Raw genomic sequence first — 16,182 nt, 5'->3', positions numbered from 1 at the left:
TTCCTTTTAAGTGACTTGACCTGATAATTTCTGGCAAAAACTCTGTTACAAGCTGTTCAATCCTTAATGCTTAAAGACGTGTATGCTAACACATGGCATGCAAGACCTAAGTTCTCCTGTATTACCTCCAGAGTTTTGATAAAATATATAGGTTATGCTGCTATAAAAACTGTCGTGTACTGAAACATTTAATCGACAACAAAGGTGGAACATTAAATATCTCAGCACCTTCTAACACAAAGTATGAGTGAACTTTGAGGAGTGCAAATAAACTACAGCATAAGTATAATCACCAACATGTATATGATTTTTTTTATGAATAAAGACTTGATGGCTAATGATTTAAGAGGGCACAGTTCCATTTGTATCAATTCCATAATTTAAATTTCTATAAACACTATTTAAGCATCCCTCTGGATGAAGCATTATGGTTTCAACTAGGCACAAAGATTAGAAAGATGTTTCTACCTTTAATACTTGCAATCTGATGAGACAGAAAATGAGAACATAATTACAACTCAGAGTGATAGTACGGTTGACAAAGGCAAAGGTGATGTGATTGAGCCAAGGGGCCAATGACTCAGTCTGGGAAGGACAGGGAACTCATCCTTGGGGAAGTGACAGGTAATTATAATCCTGAAGGCTAGTTAGGGACCAGCCAACTGACCAGCCATCCCTAACTAGGGATGAAAATGTGGGGAATGAGGAGGATCTTTGGGTTGGGAAACAATATGGGCAAAAGGAGGCAAGATACTGAGCAAAAAGCATTGTGAGTATTGAAACTTAGAGCTGCGTGGAGAGGAAGAATGAAAGATAATATTGTAAATTCAGGAACCAATTCACAGAGGAATCTTGGATGTTAAGGTTAAGAAGTTTGAACTTTGTTATGAAAAGGAAAGGGAATAATAATATAATTGACTATAATTATTTTTAGAAAGATGATTCTGGTGGCAGAAAAGGACTGTTTGGTGGTAGGGGGAAACCAGCAATAGGGCTACTAAAAGAGCTACAGTTGAAATCTAGGAAACCTCAACTAATTTAGGGAAGTAGCAGTGGAAGTAGTATATATAATCAATCATAAATTTATATTTAGTAAGTGGAGTTGACAGAATTTGATAACTAATTGGACAAGAGGTGAAGGAGAAAATTGAGCCTAGTACGATACCCAAGATTCTATCTTTTTTTAAAAAAATTTTTATTGGAGTTCAATTTGCCAACATATAGCATAACCCCCAGTGCTCATCCTGCCAAGTGCCCCCCTCATTGCCCAAGATTCTATCTGATGCACTATTTCAAGATAAAGAAAAAGGTTTTAGGTTTATGGAGAAGGCCATGCTGACCTGGAAATCATCCAGGTGGAAATATATAATAAATAATTGAAATACCTGGTTCAATAGTTCATTAGAGGGTCTAGGTTGATACTTACATATTTAGGAATCACCAGAATATAGTGGTAGTTGAAGACAAGGTTGTGAATGGGCTCATCTAGTGTGTGTAGAGTTAGAAACTACTGGAGTAAATGCCAAATTTATCATGTGAATGGAAAAACAAATCCAAAAAGGAAACAAAATGTGCACATTGAGAGAAACATATCTACCTGAAGGGAAATGATAAATGCCAAAGTAAGAGTATCAGCAAGAAATGGTACTTTGTCAAGGCTTCAAGGGCATGCAAACCATGTTAAAAGCTGAAGGTATTCATTATATTTGATAAAAAATTTTGTTGACATCAGCAATAGTAATTCAGTGGAATAGGAGGCTAGAAAAAAAGTCATCTTTGAGAGGCTTCATAAAAGTATTACCAAAGCTTGACTTTACTCATAGGCTAATTTCATTTCTTTCCCATCACTTTTTTTGGGGGCAGTAATTTGATTTATTCATTTTATTTGGGATGAAAGAAAATATTCTTTGTCACATATGTGGTGGCTGTCCCTGACTCAAAAGCTATTTTGGGATACTTCGAAGGCAGGAAGCAAGGCAAAAGATTGTTCCAGTGTTCTGATACTGTTGATTGCAAGTAGTCTGGCTAACTAGGATGAAGAAGTAAGATATGTATTAAAAAATGCAATGTTTAAAAATGTTAAAGCATTGATCCTCATAGAGTTTTTCACAAAATAAACTAGAATAAACAAGAATCAGGACAAAATTTATAAAAAGGAAATATTTCCCTCAAACCTGTCACATAAATTCTGCTATAATATCCTGATATAAAGGATAAAGAATATTTCAAAATGAAATTGAATTGGGAATAAGTACTTATTAATTTAATTTCCAAAGCTGGCCTTGACTTTCAAGATCCTCCTTGATCAACCCATAACTTATGCCTCTAAATTTCCTTCACTTACTCTCCCCAACATAAATTTATTATCAGTAACTTCCTAATACTTGGGTGACGAAACCCCCAGGATGCCAATACTTACTGTAGTAGTGTTTGGGAAAACATATTTACAAATGTATTTTCTCAATTAAATGTTTTCATTACTATGCTTTGGGGGAAGGTATGATAATACTTTTTTATGTTACAAAGGGACCCTTATACTTGAAAAGATGGAGAATCACTCTTACGCTAGTCTATTCACCAAACATCATGGTTTCCTTATTTCACCAAACATCATGGTTTCCTTATTTTACATTATAAGTTACACTATTCCAAAGTCTCATTTCTCCTTCAAGTTGAAATGTAATTAACACTTTGTCTCTGAAGCCTTCTCTGGTCCCCTGAAGCCAAAAGTGTCTTCTGTCTCTCTTATCTTTATATTTGTATCTTATGTCACATTCACACATCACTATAGTTGTTTGAGTATCTTATTTATTCCACTGGATTGAAAGTTCCTTCAGAGAAGAAATATATCTTAACTAACATACAGAGTTTATATTTTAAAAAAATTTAACTAACATACAGTGTTATATTAGTTTCAGGTATACAATATAATGATTTAACAATTTTGTACATTATACAAGGCTCCCCCACTGTTAAGTATAGTCACCATCTGTAACCAAACAATGTTCACACACTATTACTGGCTTTATTCTCTTTACTATAATTTTCATCTCCATGACTTCTTTATTTCATAACTGGAAATTGTACCTATTAGAGCCCTCTATTTCACATGTCGCTCTAGCAACTTCCTCTCTGGCAACCACCAATTTGTTCTCTATTTTGAGTCTTTTTTTTTTTTTTTTTTTTTTGGTCTCTTCCTTTTTTTTTTTAATTCCACATATAACTGAAATCATATAGTATTTTTCTTTTTCTGATATATTTCACTTAGAATAATACCTGTTAGTTCCACCTATGTTGTTGCAAATGGTACAATCTCACTTTTTAAATATATGACATGTTCTATATTTATTCATTTATTAATGGGGCACTTGGGCTGCTTCCAGTCTTTGCTATTGTAAATAATGCTGCAGTAAACACAGGGATATATATCCCTGTGTTTACTGCAGCATTATTTAATTAATTAAAAACTTAAAAGAAAATTAAAACACTAATTTGAAAAGATATCTTTTCAAATCCAGTATAATTTTAATCCAGTATAATTAACATACAGTATTATATACTTTCAAGTGTACAATATAGTGATGCAGCACTTCCATACATTATTCAGTGCTTCTCATGAGAAATGTACTCTTTAATCCCCATCACCTATTTCACCTATCCCCCCATCCATCACCCCTCTGGTAACCTTCGGTTTGTTCTCTACAGTTAAGAGTCTATTTCTTGGTTTGTCTCTCTCTCTCTCTTTTTCCTTTGCTCTTTGTTTCTTAAATTCCAAATATGAGTGAAATCACATGGCATTTGTCTTTCTCTGACTGATTCGTTTCACTTAGCATAATACTCTTTAGCTCCATCCATGTTGTTGCAAATGGCAAGATTTCATTCTTTTTAATAGCTGAATAGTATTCCATTGTGTGTGTGTGTGTGTATATACACATACATATATATACCAATATTCTTTATCCATTCATCTATCGATGGATGCTTAGCCTGCTTCCATAATTTGGCTATTGTAAATACTTCTGCAATAAACATAGAGGTGTATATATCCTTTCGAAAAGGTGTTTTGCATTCTCTGGGTAGATACCCAGAAATATCATTACTGGATCATATGATATTTCTATCTTTATCTTTTGGAGGAAACTCCATACTATTTTCTACAGTGATTGCATCAATTTACATTCCCACCAATAGTATGTGAGGGTTCCTTTTTCTCCATATCCTTGCCAACATTTGTTATTTATTGTCCTTTTTATTTTAGCCATTCTGACAGATGTGAAGTGATATCTCATCATTATTTTGGTTTCTATTTCCCAGTGATGCTGAACATCTTTACATGTGTCTGTTAGCCAACTGGATGTCTTCTTTGAAGAAGTAAATGTCCATTCATGTCTTCTGCCAATTTTTAAATTGGGATATTTGGGTTTTTTGATGTTGAGTTGGCATAAGTTCTTTATATATTTTGGATACTGATATTTTATCAGATATGTCATTTTTTATTTTTATTTATTTTTATTTTTTTAATTTATTTTTAATTTATTTATGATAGTCACTCAGAGAGAGAGACAGAGAGAGGCAAAGACATAGGCAGAGGGAAAAGCAGGCTCCATGCACCGGGAGCCCGATGTGGGACTTGATCCCGGGTCTCCAGGATCGTGCCCTGGGCCAAAGGCAGGCGCCAAACCGCTGCGCCACCCAGGGATCCCCAGATATGTCATTTGCAAATAGCTTCTCTCATTCAGTAGGTTGTGTTTTAGTTTTGTTAGTTGGTTTCCTTTTTTGTGCAGAAGTTTATTTTGATGTACTCCCAATAGTTTATTTTTTGCCTTTGTTTCCCATGCCCCAGGAGACACATCTAAGAAATTGTCATTAGGGTTGATGTCAGAGAAATTACTGTATCTCTTCTAAGATTTTTATGGTTTCAGCTCTCACATTTAGGTCCTAATCCATTGTGCATTTATTTTTGTGTATAGTGTTAGCAAGTGGTCCAGTTTCATTCTGCTGCTGCATGTCCAGTTTTCCCAACATCATTTGTTGAAAAGACTTTTTCCAATTATATATTCTTTCCCTCTTTGTTGAAGATTAATTGGTCATATAGTTGTGAGTTTACTCCTGGGCTTTCTATTCAGTTCCTTTGATTTATGTGTATGATTCCATGGCAGTACCTTGCTTAGATTGTTTAGATTGCTGCAATTTTGTACTATTTCTTAAAGTCTGGGATTGTGAACTCTTCAGCTTTGTTCTTCTTTCTCAAGATTGCTTTGGTTATTTCGGTTCATCTGTGGACACAAATTTTAGGACTGTTTGTTCTAGTTCTGTGGAAAATGCTGCCGTTATTTGGATAGGGTTTGCATTAAATCTGTAGATTGCTTTGGGTAATATGAACATCCAATCCATGAGCATGGAATATCTTTTCATTTGTGCCATCTTCAAGTTCCTTCATTGGTATTTTATAGTTTTCAGAGTACAGGTTATCACCTTCCTTGGTTATGCTTATTCCTAGATATCTTATTCTTTTTGGTACAGTTGTAAATGGTGATGTTTTCTTAATTTCTCTTTCTGCTACTTCATTATGATTGTATAGAAATGCAACTGATTTCTATATATTAATTTTGTATCTTGAAGCTTTATTAAATATTTTATCAGTTCTAATAGTTTTGGGTAGACGTTTTAGAGTTTTTCTATATATAATATCATGCCATCTGCGTAAAATGACAGTTTTTTTTCTTCCTCACCAATTTGGATGTCTTGTATTTCTTTTTCTTGTCTGAATTGCTGAGGCTGTGACTTCTAGTACTATATTGCATAACAGTGGTAAGAGTGGAATTCCTTGTCTTGTTCCTGATCTTAGAAAAAAGGCTCTCAGTTTTTACTATTAAGTAGATGTTACCTGTGGGTTTTTCATATATGTCTTTATTAGATTGAAATATGTTCCCTTCAAACTTTTTCTGTTGAGTTTATGATGAAGAGATGTTGTAATTTCTTAAATGCTTTTTCTGCATCTATTAAGATGATGATATTGTTTTTATCTTTTCTCTTATTAATGTAATGTATCACATTAATTTTGTATTATTGAACCAAACTTGTATCCCTGAAATAAGTTTTATTTGATCATGTTGAATAATTTTTAAATGTATTATTGAATTCAATTTGTTAATATTTTGTCATGGATTTTTGTATACATGTATTTATCAGAGATATTGGCCTGCAGTTACCTTTTTTGTAGCACCTTTATTTGGTTTTGGCATCAAGGTAATGCTGGTTTTGTAGAATGAATTTGGAAGTTTCTTTCCTCTTTATTTTTTGGAAAAAAATTGAAAACCAAAAGGTATTAACTCTTTTTTAAATGCTAGTTAGAATTCACCTGTGAAGCCATCTTGTCCTGGACTTCTGTTTGTTCAGTTTTTTTTATTACTGATTCAATTTCCTTACTAGTAATTAGTCTGTTCAAATTTTCTATTTCTTCCTCATTCAGTTTTGTAAAGTTATATGTTTCTAGGAGTTTATTCATTTCTTCTAGGTTATCCAATATGCTGGCATGTAAGTTTTCACAATACTCTCTTACAGTCCTTTACATTTCTGTGGTTTTGGTTGTCACTTCTCTTTTGTTTCTGATTTTATTTGAGTCCTCTTTTTTTCTTAGTAAATATGGCTCAAGATTATCAATTTTCCTTAATTTTCTTTTTTAAATGATTTTTTTTTTAATTTATTTATGATAGAGAGAGAGAGAGAGAGGCAGAGACACAGGCAGAGGGAGAAGCAGGCTCCATGCACCGGGAGCCCGATGTGGGACTCGATCCCGGGTCTTCAGGATCGCACCCTGGGCCAAAGGCAGGTGCCAAACCGCGGCGCCACCCAGGGATCCCCAATTTTCCTTAATTTTCAAAAGAAAAAGCTCTGGGTTTCATTGATCTTTTGTATTACTTTTTTAGTCTCTATTTCATTTATTTCTGCCATAATATTTATTTGCTAGTTTTGGTCTCTGTTCTTTCTCTCTTTTTTAGGTGCAAAGTGTGAGATTTTTCTTGTTTCTTCATGCAGGTCTGTATCTGCAGCTCCCCCCCTCCCCACCCCCGAAGTTTTGCTGTGTCCTAAAGATTTTACACAGTTGTGTTTTTAATTTCTTTTACTCCGGGTTTTTTTTTTTAATTTCCTCTTTGATTTCTTGGTTGACCATTCATCATTTAGAAGTATGTTATTTAGCCTCCATGTATTTATGTTCTTTCCAGATAATTTTTGGTAGCTGATTTCTAGTTTTATACTATTGTGGTGGGAAGATGAATGACATCATATTTCAATCTTCTTGAATACTGAGAATTGTATTGTGGCCTATAGTGATTTATCACAGAAAATGTCACATGTATACTTGAAAGAATGAGTATTCTGCTGTTTTGGGATGAAATATTATGTATATATTTGTAAGGTCCATCTGGACTAATGTGTCACTCAAAGCCATTGTTTCTTTGTTGATTGATCTATCCTTGATGTAAATAGGGTGTTAAAGTCCTTATTATTATTGTATTACTGTCAATCTCTCCCTTTATGTCTGTTAAAGCTTGTTTACTACTCTAGTTTTTTATTTGTATCCATTTTCATGGTAAATGTTTTTTAATCCCTTAACTTCCAATCTGTATCTATCTTTATGTCTGAAGTGTCTCTTGTAGATAGCATACAGATGGGCCTTCTTTTTAATCCATTCCATCACCCTGTGTCTTTTGATTATTTAGTCCATTTGATTTAAAGTAATAATTGATAAGTATGCACTCATTGCCATTTTGTTACTTGTTTTCTGGTTGCTTTTGTTCTCTGTTTCTTTCTTCTTTTGTTTCCTTCCTTATGATTTGATGGCTTTCTTTAGTGTTATGCTTGGATTCCTTTCTCTTCGTGTGTGTATATATTATAGGTTTTAAATTTGTGGTTACTATTGGTTTCACATGTTTCACATATAACATCTATGTGTATTGCAATCTCCATTAACTTGATGATTACTTAAGTTTGAACACATTTATGTCCTATATTTTTACTCCCTTCCCCATTTTCTGCCATGCCATATTTTACATCCTTTTGTGACTTCCTAGATTTTTGTAGACATAATTGATTTTACTGTTCTTGTGCCTTAACGTCCATACTGGGTTTGTAATTGGTCGATTTACTATTATTTTTGCAAATAAGTTTTCTTTGTCTTCTCTTTTTTCCTTCTGGATTTCCTATAACGTGAATGCTATTACAGTTAATGATGTCACTGAGTTCCCTTAACCATATTTTAATTCTTTATTACTCATTTTTCTTTTTACAGTTGTTTTCCATTACTTTGTCTGTCTTCCAGATGCTGATTTGTTCTTCTGCATTGTCTAATATGCTGTTGATTCTGTCTAGAGTGTTTTTTATTTCAGTTATTGAATTCTTCATCTCTGATTGGTTCTTTTTATATTTTCTATCTCTTTGTTGAAGGTCTCACTGAGATCCTCCAATCTTTTTCTTTTTTTAATTTTAAAAAGGATTTTATTTATTCATTTGAGAGAGCAGAGAGAGTGAGAGAGCACAAGAGCAGTGGGGAGGGACAGAAGGAGAGAGAGAAGCAGACTGCCCCCTGAGCAGGGAGCCCAACATGGGGCTCAATCCCAGGACCCAAGATCATGAGCTGAAGGCAGATGCTTAACTGACTGAGCCATCCAGGCACTCCCTTCCACACTTTTTTCAAGTCCAGTGAATAGCTTTATGACATTACTGAATTTTTTTAACAGGCATAATACTTATTTCCATTTCAATTAGTTCTTTTGCTGTGATTTTGTCCAGTTCTTTCATTTGGGGCATATTCCTCTGCCACATTCTGTCTAACTCTGTTTGTTTATAGGCATTAGGATGGTTAGCTATGTTTCCTGGTATTAAAAGTAGTGGCCTTGTGAGGAAGAGGTCTTGTGGTGTCTAGTAGTCAATGTCCCCTGTTCACCAGAACCATGTGCTCCAGAGGTGTCTCCTGGATATGGGCTATGTGAGCACTACATTTGTGGCTGAGCCACTAGCTGACTTAGTTCTCAGTCCAGTCAGCTGCAATTACTGGCTTTACCTGTTGTGGTTTCATAGGACAGGGTTTGGTCCCTGTGCTTCTGTGGGGTGTGTCTGAGATAACCATGGGCTTGTTGGTGGGCAATGTCAGCAGTCAGGCTAGCTGTTTGCACTCTGTGCTGCAATTAAATGGACATCAATTGGCAGAGTGCTCTCCATATGTGGCCCCCTGAGGAGCTTTCTGTGGTAGTTGGGGCTGACAGTCAGACCAGATTTTTCCACTCAGTATGTCTGCCACAGCTACAGGCAAAGTAAACGGTGTTATCACTGTGTGGCCAGCTAAAATGGTCAGCTGCTGGAACTGCCCATGTGCTGGATATGGGGTTATTTCCTACAATCCCCAGGGCAGGAGTTACTTTGGAGTGGTGTCAGTCCTTACTGGGGCTGCTTGCACAGTGTGTCAGGGCAGGATCCCTTTTGAGGAATGATTGCTGAAGTGGGCAAGATGGAAGGGGTGAGTCTGCCTGGGAACATAAATTGGGTACATGCTGCTAGTAAGATAGATGGTGCTCCTTCTGGTATCCAAAAGTATCTAGCAGTCTAGAGTGAGGCTGGTGGAGGAGAAGAGAGATGGTGTCTGCCAGCACTTTTGTTCCTGAAGAAATCTCCTGTAGATCTATGTTCCTCTAGCCCATGTTCTAAGATTAGTAATATACTCTCCACATATACCCCAGGTACTATTCAAACTGCTGCTATATGCTGTGTTGGGTCAGTTGGGTTATTTATTATATTAGCTCTTTAAGGAGGGAAGATTAGTTTCTTATTCGCCTTTAGCCCTCCTAGAGCTAAGCCCACTGATTTTAAATATATCCAGAGTTAGGCCCAATTGATTTTCAAAGCTTGCCAAGTTAACCCCTGTTGGTTTTCAAAGCTAGAGGTTATGAGGATTCATCTTCCCAGTGCTTGTCCTCAGTGCTGAGGGTGTCCAGTAGGGGTCTGTTCCTGTCATTTCTCTGTGCTTGTAGTGTCTCTCCCATTTGTGGCTAGTCTTGCTGGGGCTTTGGATCTCAACCATGTTTCTGCCCTCTTCTTATTTTCAATGTGGCCTCATCTCCATGAATAACTGTGGAAGCTATGTTCTGCAGGGCTTCATGTCATTTTCAGAGTGAGTTATACAGATATAGTGTGTATTCCTAGGATGAAGTGAGCTCAAGATCCTCTACCTCCTCCATTCTCCTGAATTTAGTTTATAATAATAAAGTTATAGCTAAAAGTAAAAAATCATTCACATAATAGATATGTCAGATGTAACGTATCCTAAGAGATCATTTTTTAAGACATTTATTTATTTATTGATTGATTGATTGATTGATTCATGATAGAGAGAGAGAGAGAGAGAGGCAGAGACACAGGCAGAGGGAGAAGCAGGCTCCATGTCGGGAGCCCAATGTGGGACTCGATCCCGGGACTCCAGGATCGTGCCCTGGGCCAAAGGCAGACGCCAAACCACTGAGCCACCCAGGGATCCCCTAAGAGATCATTTTAAATGTGTTATGAGACTAAAGCATCTTGCAAGTCTCCATTATTAGGAGCAATGATATCTCTAAAATATCATGAGAGATGTAAGACAAGCTGCAATTACTATAATGGGCCAAGATAATAGAAGAGCGCAGACAAAGAAGAAATGAAGAGGCCTTGACCAGGCAACTAGCATCCCTTCGGGGACATGTACTTATACGCCTTTGAGCCTTCTGGCATATTGTTACCTTAGTTATGATTATTTTGCATCTGATCTTAATCTGACTTCCAAAATATACTTTCCTATTGTATTGACCTGTCAACATGTTTTACTAGCAGCATCTCTTTTGCACTATAAATAAGTAAACTGACATTCTGACTTAATTTTTTTGTATATTTTTTATTGGAGTTCAGTTTGCCAACATGTAGCATAACACCCAGCGCTCATCCCATCAAGTGCCCCACTCAGTGCCTATCACCCAATCATCCCATCCCCCTGCACTTCCCTTTCCACTATCCCTTGTTCATGACATCCTGACTTAATAGGTCTCATTTAACAAAATTTTTATCTTTCATAGGCCAAGCAACATGTAGAGTGAATGGATAAAATACGTTTCTCTCATGTGCAAAATTGATGACCCAATGCTATGATGTGTTGCACTAAAATGTGTTCACACTATGAGCCCACACTTCTGGATTTCCTTTCTAACACTATTGTTTAATCATCAGGCCATGCACACAGCAGGTATGCAACAGACACTGACTGAATCAAGTGAGTCAAAACTGTATTCTGGCTTAAAGTCAATTGAAAAGTTTGAGTAGCTAATGATACCAGATTACTTTACATGTATGAGTCCTTTCAAAGAGTTAAATATAATCACTCTGTTTCATTGACCATTTTCATCATTCATGCAGTACACAGACCATGCATACGTAGATCATGGGCCACACAGTCATTTGCTCATTTAAATTATCAAATTAGATTATCGAGTAAGCTTCTCTTATTGTAACAGTTAATGGAAATGGTACCTATAATACTGGTGGATGCCACCATTCTTTTTTACTTACATACAAATTACATTTTTGCAACATTAAAAAGATTGCCTCTAAATTCAGTGTAAAAATTTCCTCTCATTCTTTTTGAGAATGTGAGGATGAAAAAATCTTCACAGGTAGGAGGCATTGGTGGCTCGGTGGTTGAGCAACTGCCTTCGCCCCAGGACGTGATCCTGGAGTCCCAGCATTGGGCTCCCTGCATGGAGCCTGGTTCTCTCTCTGCCTGTGTCTCTGCCTCTCTCTGTGTGTCTCTCATTAATGAATAAATAAAATCTTAAAAAAAAAAGAAAATGAAAAATCTTCACAGGTAAATATTCCAACTTAAAATGTTCACTAGCTTTTACCCAAAGTGAATACATTATCTTTTATGCTATAACTGGTTCTTTTCTAACTTTACCAACTGATAGTAGAATCTTTTTCAACAGTAAAGAACCTCCAAAATGTAAAAAAAGTAAGCCATATCAATCAAAACCAAAGAAACCATCTTTTCTAAATAATATAAAAACTAAGAAAAGTTAAACCCATGCTTAAATACTCCTACTTTTAAACAGAAAAAAAATCAATCCTATTCTAATATCTTAATTTAATAAAGATTTATCAAATTTGATAACCACTTTACAGTAAGTTTTAAAAATTCAGAAATTTTCTAATGTTAAAAAAATTACCTGCCCAAGACTTTCAGCAACAATGAAGCTAATAAGAACTTGGGTATTTGGATTTCTCTATAAAATTACTTATTATCTCCATAGAGCAGTGAATTTTATTACATTTTTTCTCAACCTGTATTGTTTAAAAAAGATCCAACAAATAGGAATCTATTTTCCTTTCTGTTTCACATAACCTTGAATTTTGAATAACAAGTGATCTATTGAATTTCAAATCCTTCAGGCAAAATAATAACAAAAGTATATTAAGGAAAATTGAGAAAAGAATCTTTAAGAAAGACTACTGAATTTACCTGGAGACTAAATGGCACAATATGTTTAATTCTTGATCAGATACTGGAAAAATCAACGGGTCCAAAAAAGTATAAGAATATCTTTGGTGTGAAGAGAATATAATTTTTAAAAATGCACTATTTTTAATTATGGGATTAATGGCTACCCATGTATTCTCCTGGCTCTGTAGTCTCGGATTTAGCCAAGTAAAAGCTGCATCCTTGTATGGCTCTGTGCTGAGGAAGCAAAACTAATTTTTAAATAAAGTGATTTAAATCCTTTCATGATGGTACAAGCCAGATTCTCACTGTTACCTGCTTTGTCTGAAATAAATTAGAGAAAATAGTGACTAGAAGGAAATTCATTTGCCTATACCCAAATTATTTAAATATATTTGTAAATTATGTTTCTCTTTTTAAAAGATTTTATTTATTTATTCATGAGAGACACAGAAAGAGAGGCAGAGACATAGGCAGAGGGAGAAGCAGGCACCCCGTGGAGAGCCTGATGTGGGACTCCATCCCAGGACCCTAGTATCATGACCTGAGCCAAAGGCAGACGCTCAACCACTGAGCCACTCAGGTGCCTCTGTAAATTATGTTTCTTAAATAACTTTAAATACCCCACTCTACTCTGAATACTATCCATAAATTTTATTATACTATTCATATAATGTGTTATATGAATAGACACATTCAGTTTTATTTTCAGCTGTTTGAGGTTGGTTAAATAAGCACTTAGAATGAACTAAACATTTTTAAGATGGTCAATTTGTCTTTCTCTAAATTACTATAACATCTGTGCTTGAACACATAAACTTATGCTGTTACCTGAATGCTTCATGCATGTAATTCTTGAATCTCAAGACTCAAAGTATTATATATGACTTTGGTATTTCCACAGGACACAGTAGGATCCTAGACAAGTATTTTGAACTGCTGAAATGCATACTATCACATGCTGTTTATACAATGTTTAATTTACCATACAGACTTTAACAATCTACTAGTACAAGAAATATGGTAAAATATTCATTGTATCTTATATACAAATTATTATTACCTGGCAATGATTTAGACCACTTGACTACTGAAAGAAGTTGTCTCTCGCCTAGTTGATTAAGACTCGTCAGCAAAGAACTGGAGGTATCAGGTTTGGTGTTGTCATGTCCTGCATAGATCACATCTGGTTCAATGCTCATTAGCAGGTTAATCAATGGGGGAATTAACTGTATATCTTGACTTGGTGAAAAAGATATTCTTTGGCTTAGAGCTTGGCTTTCATTTGGAATGCCCACAGGTTGTGGGAGAGCAACAGCATCCAATGTTCTCATAACTCTGACTTTATTGAACTTTTTAAATTTTCGACCTATAAAGAAAAAAAGAGAAAAGATCATGTAAATACATATCAACTAAATCTTCCAGCAGACTATTATTTTTCTTAAGTCTTAGAATTATAGCATTGTAGGTCTTAGCATCAATCTAATAAAATGAAATTGAATAAGTAAAATGTTAGGTTTCAGACTTGGATTGAAGATTAATTATACCAGCATTTCCTGGGTTGGTGTGGTGTGAATATTTAAACCAGTATCAAATGGAGGATTAAGGAACTTTGCAAGCAACATGTATGAAAAGACAAATGGCATCTAGTAGAATCTAAGCTCAACTAAACTGCCTCCCAAAAGCTAATACTACATATTAAATTACTTAAAACATAGCTTTCAGTAAATGTTGAATCTTTATTTGGGTTTTATTTTTTTAGGAATTTGTTGAGAGCTAGCCCAGAGTAGTGTAAGATGATGGGGTAGGAGAATCTTGAGCTCACTCTGTCCCACAGGCATACTGAGATAGCAGCTACATCTATTCAACCAACTCTGAAAATGACCTGAAGACTGGCAGAACAGACCTTCCACAGTTATTTGTGGAGAGGAGGGCACACTGAAAAGCGTAAGAGGGGTGGAGACACAAATGGGAACTGAGCCTTTAGTGGGACTGACCACAAAAGGGAGAGGCATCACAAGCATGGAAAAACAGGAGAAGCAGACTCCCTTGAGCTGGGCACTCCTAGCACTGGGCACCTGCACTGGGAAAATGGCATACAACACTGGGCTTTCAATACCAGTGTGGCTTAATTTCAATACCAGTGGGCTAAATGCCTATTCTTGTAGGAACTAGTACAAATACTCTCCATCTACCTTGCTAAAATGGTGTGCCCAACAGCATTCTCCAGTGGACCGACCCACCTCAGTAGGTATCTCTCCAAAGTGACTCTGAATCTGGAAAGGGGGTGGGAGATAACTTCATACATCAGCATGCCCATGGTTCCAGCAGATAGCCTCTTAGCTGCCTGTGCAGGGAGCAAGCCTTAACAACTTCATGCATCCGAAACTGGCAGAGTGTCTAATTGCAGACATCTGGTTTGACTGTTGACCTCATCCACAAATGAGCCCCCAGTAACCTCAGAAAAGACCGTCAAACGTGTGTCAAAAGACCAAACTTTGTCCAGTGTGCCCACAGCAGGCAAACTGGGTCATTGCAGTTGGCTGGGCTGGAAGCAACTGCAGATTAGCCACAACAGCAGCTACACACAGCAAATAAAAGGGCAGCCCTGGAGCACATGGTTCTGGTGACCAGGGGGGATTGTGCTGTGGTGTACCACAAGACCTCTTCTTCACAAGGTCACTACTTTCAATACCAGGAAACATACCTGTCCTACCTAATATATATAAATAAACATAGGAGATAGGCAAAATGAAGACACAGAGAAATATTTCCCAAATGAAAGAACAAGACAAAATTACAGCAAAAGTGCTAAATAAAATGAAAATAACCAATGTATGATAAATAATTCAAAGTAATAGTCATAAAATCTCTGGACTTGAGAAAAATGTGGATAATCTGTTAGATCTTCAATAAAGAAATGGAAAGTACAAAAAGAATGAGTCAGAGACGAAGAATTCAATAACTGAAATTTTAAAAAATATACTGGAGAAATCAGTAACAGACTAGAGGATGCAGAATCCGGAAGAGAATGTAATGGAAGGCAACCAGGCTTAGTGGGAAGGAGAAAAAAGAATAAAAAGTGAAAAATGGTTAAGGAAACTCCATGGCATCATAAGGAGTAATAGTATTTGACTTTTAAGGATCCCAGAGGGAGACAAGAGAAAGAAGGAATAAAAAAGTTATTTGAAGAAATAATAGTTGAAAACTTCCTTAATATGAGCAAGAGAACAGACATCCAAGTCCAGGAAGAATAGAAAGCCCCAATCAGATGAACCACAATGATATAGACCTGGAAATCAGTAAAAAAAAAAAAAAAAAAAAAAAAAAAGAAAGAAAGAAAGAAAGAAAGAAAGAAAGAAAGAAAGAAAGAAAGAAAGAAAGAAAGAAATCAGTTACAAGAAAAAGAATTGGAAAGAACACAAACACACAGAGGCTAAACAATTTATCAGGTCAACTAAGAAATCACAGACAGAATAAAAAAAATACATGGAGAGAAATGAAAATGAAAACAGAATGATCCAAAATCCTTGGGGTGTAGAAAAAGCAGTTCTAAGTGGAAAGTTTATAGAAATATAGGCCTACTTCAAGAAATAAGAAAATCTCAAATAAAGAATCCAATCTTACATCTGAAGGAACTAGAAAAAGAACAAATTGATCCCTAAGCT

General features: G+C 35.8%; 1 protein-coding gene across 1 annotated transcript in view; it reads right to left on the bottom strand.

Annotated features, from left to right (window-relative positions):
- PGR (progesterone receptor) overlaps positions 1-16,182 on the bottom strand; it is a 104,908-nt gene that overhangs the window by 17,055 nt on the left and 71,671 nt on the right. The window contains exon 4 of the mRNA NM_001003074.1: positions 13,578-13,883. Within this exon, the coding sequence (NP_001003074.1) occupies positions 13,578-13,883 (306 nt within the window). The remainder of the gene's footprint in view (positions 1-13,577; positions 13,884-16,182) is intronic.

The sequence above is a fragment of the Canis lupus genome, chromosome 21 (genome assembly GCF_011100685.1).
Source record: "Canis lupus familiaris isolate Mischka breed German Shepherd chromosome 21, alternate assembly UU_Cfam_GSD_1.0, whole genome shotgun sequence".
Classification (NCBI taxonomy): Eukaryota; Metazoa; Chordata; class Mammalia; order Carnivora; family Canidae; genus Canis; species Canis lupus.
This window is presented reverse-complemented; position numbering and strand designations above follow the sequence as displayed.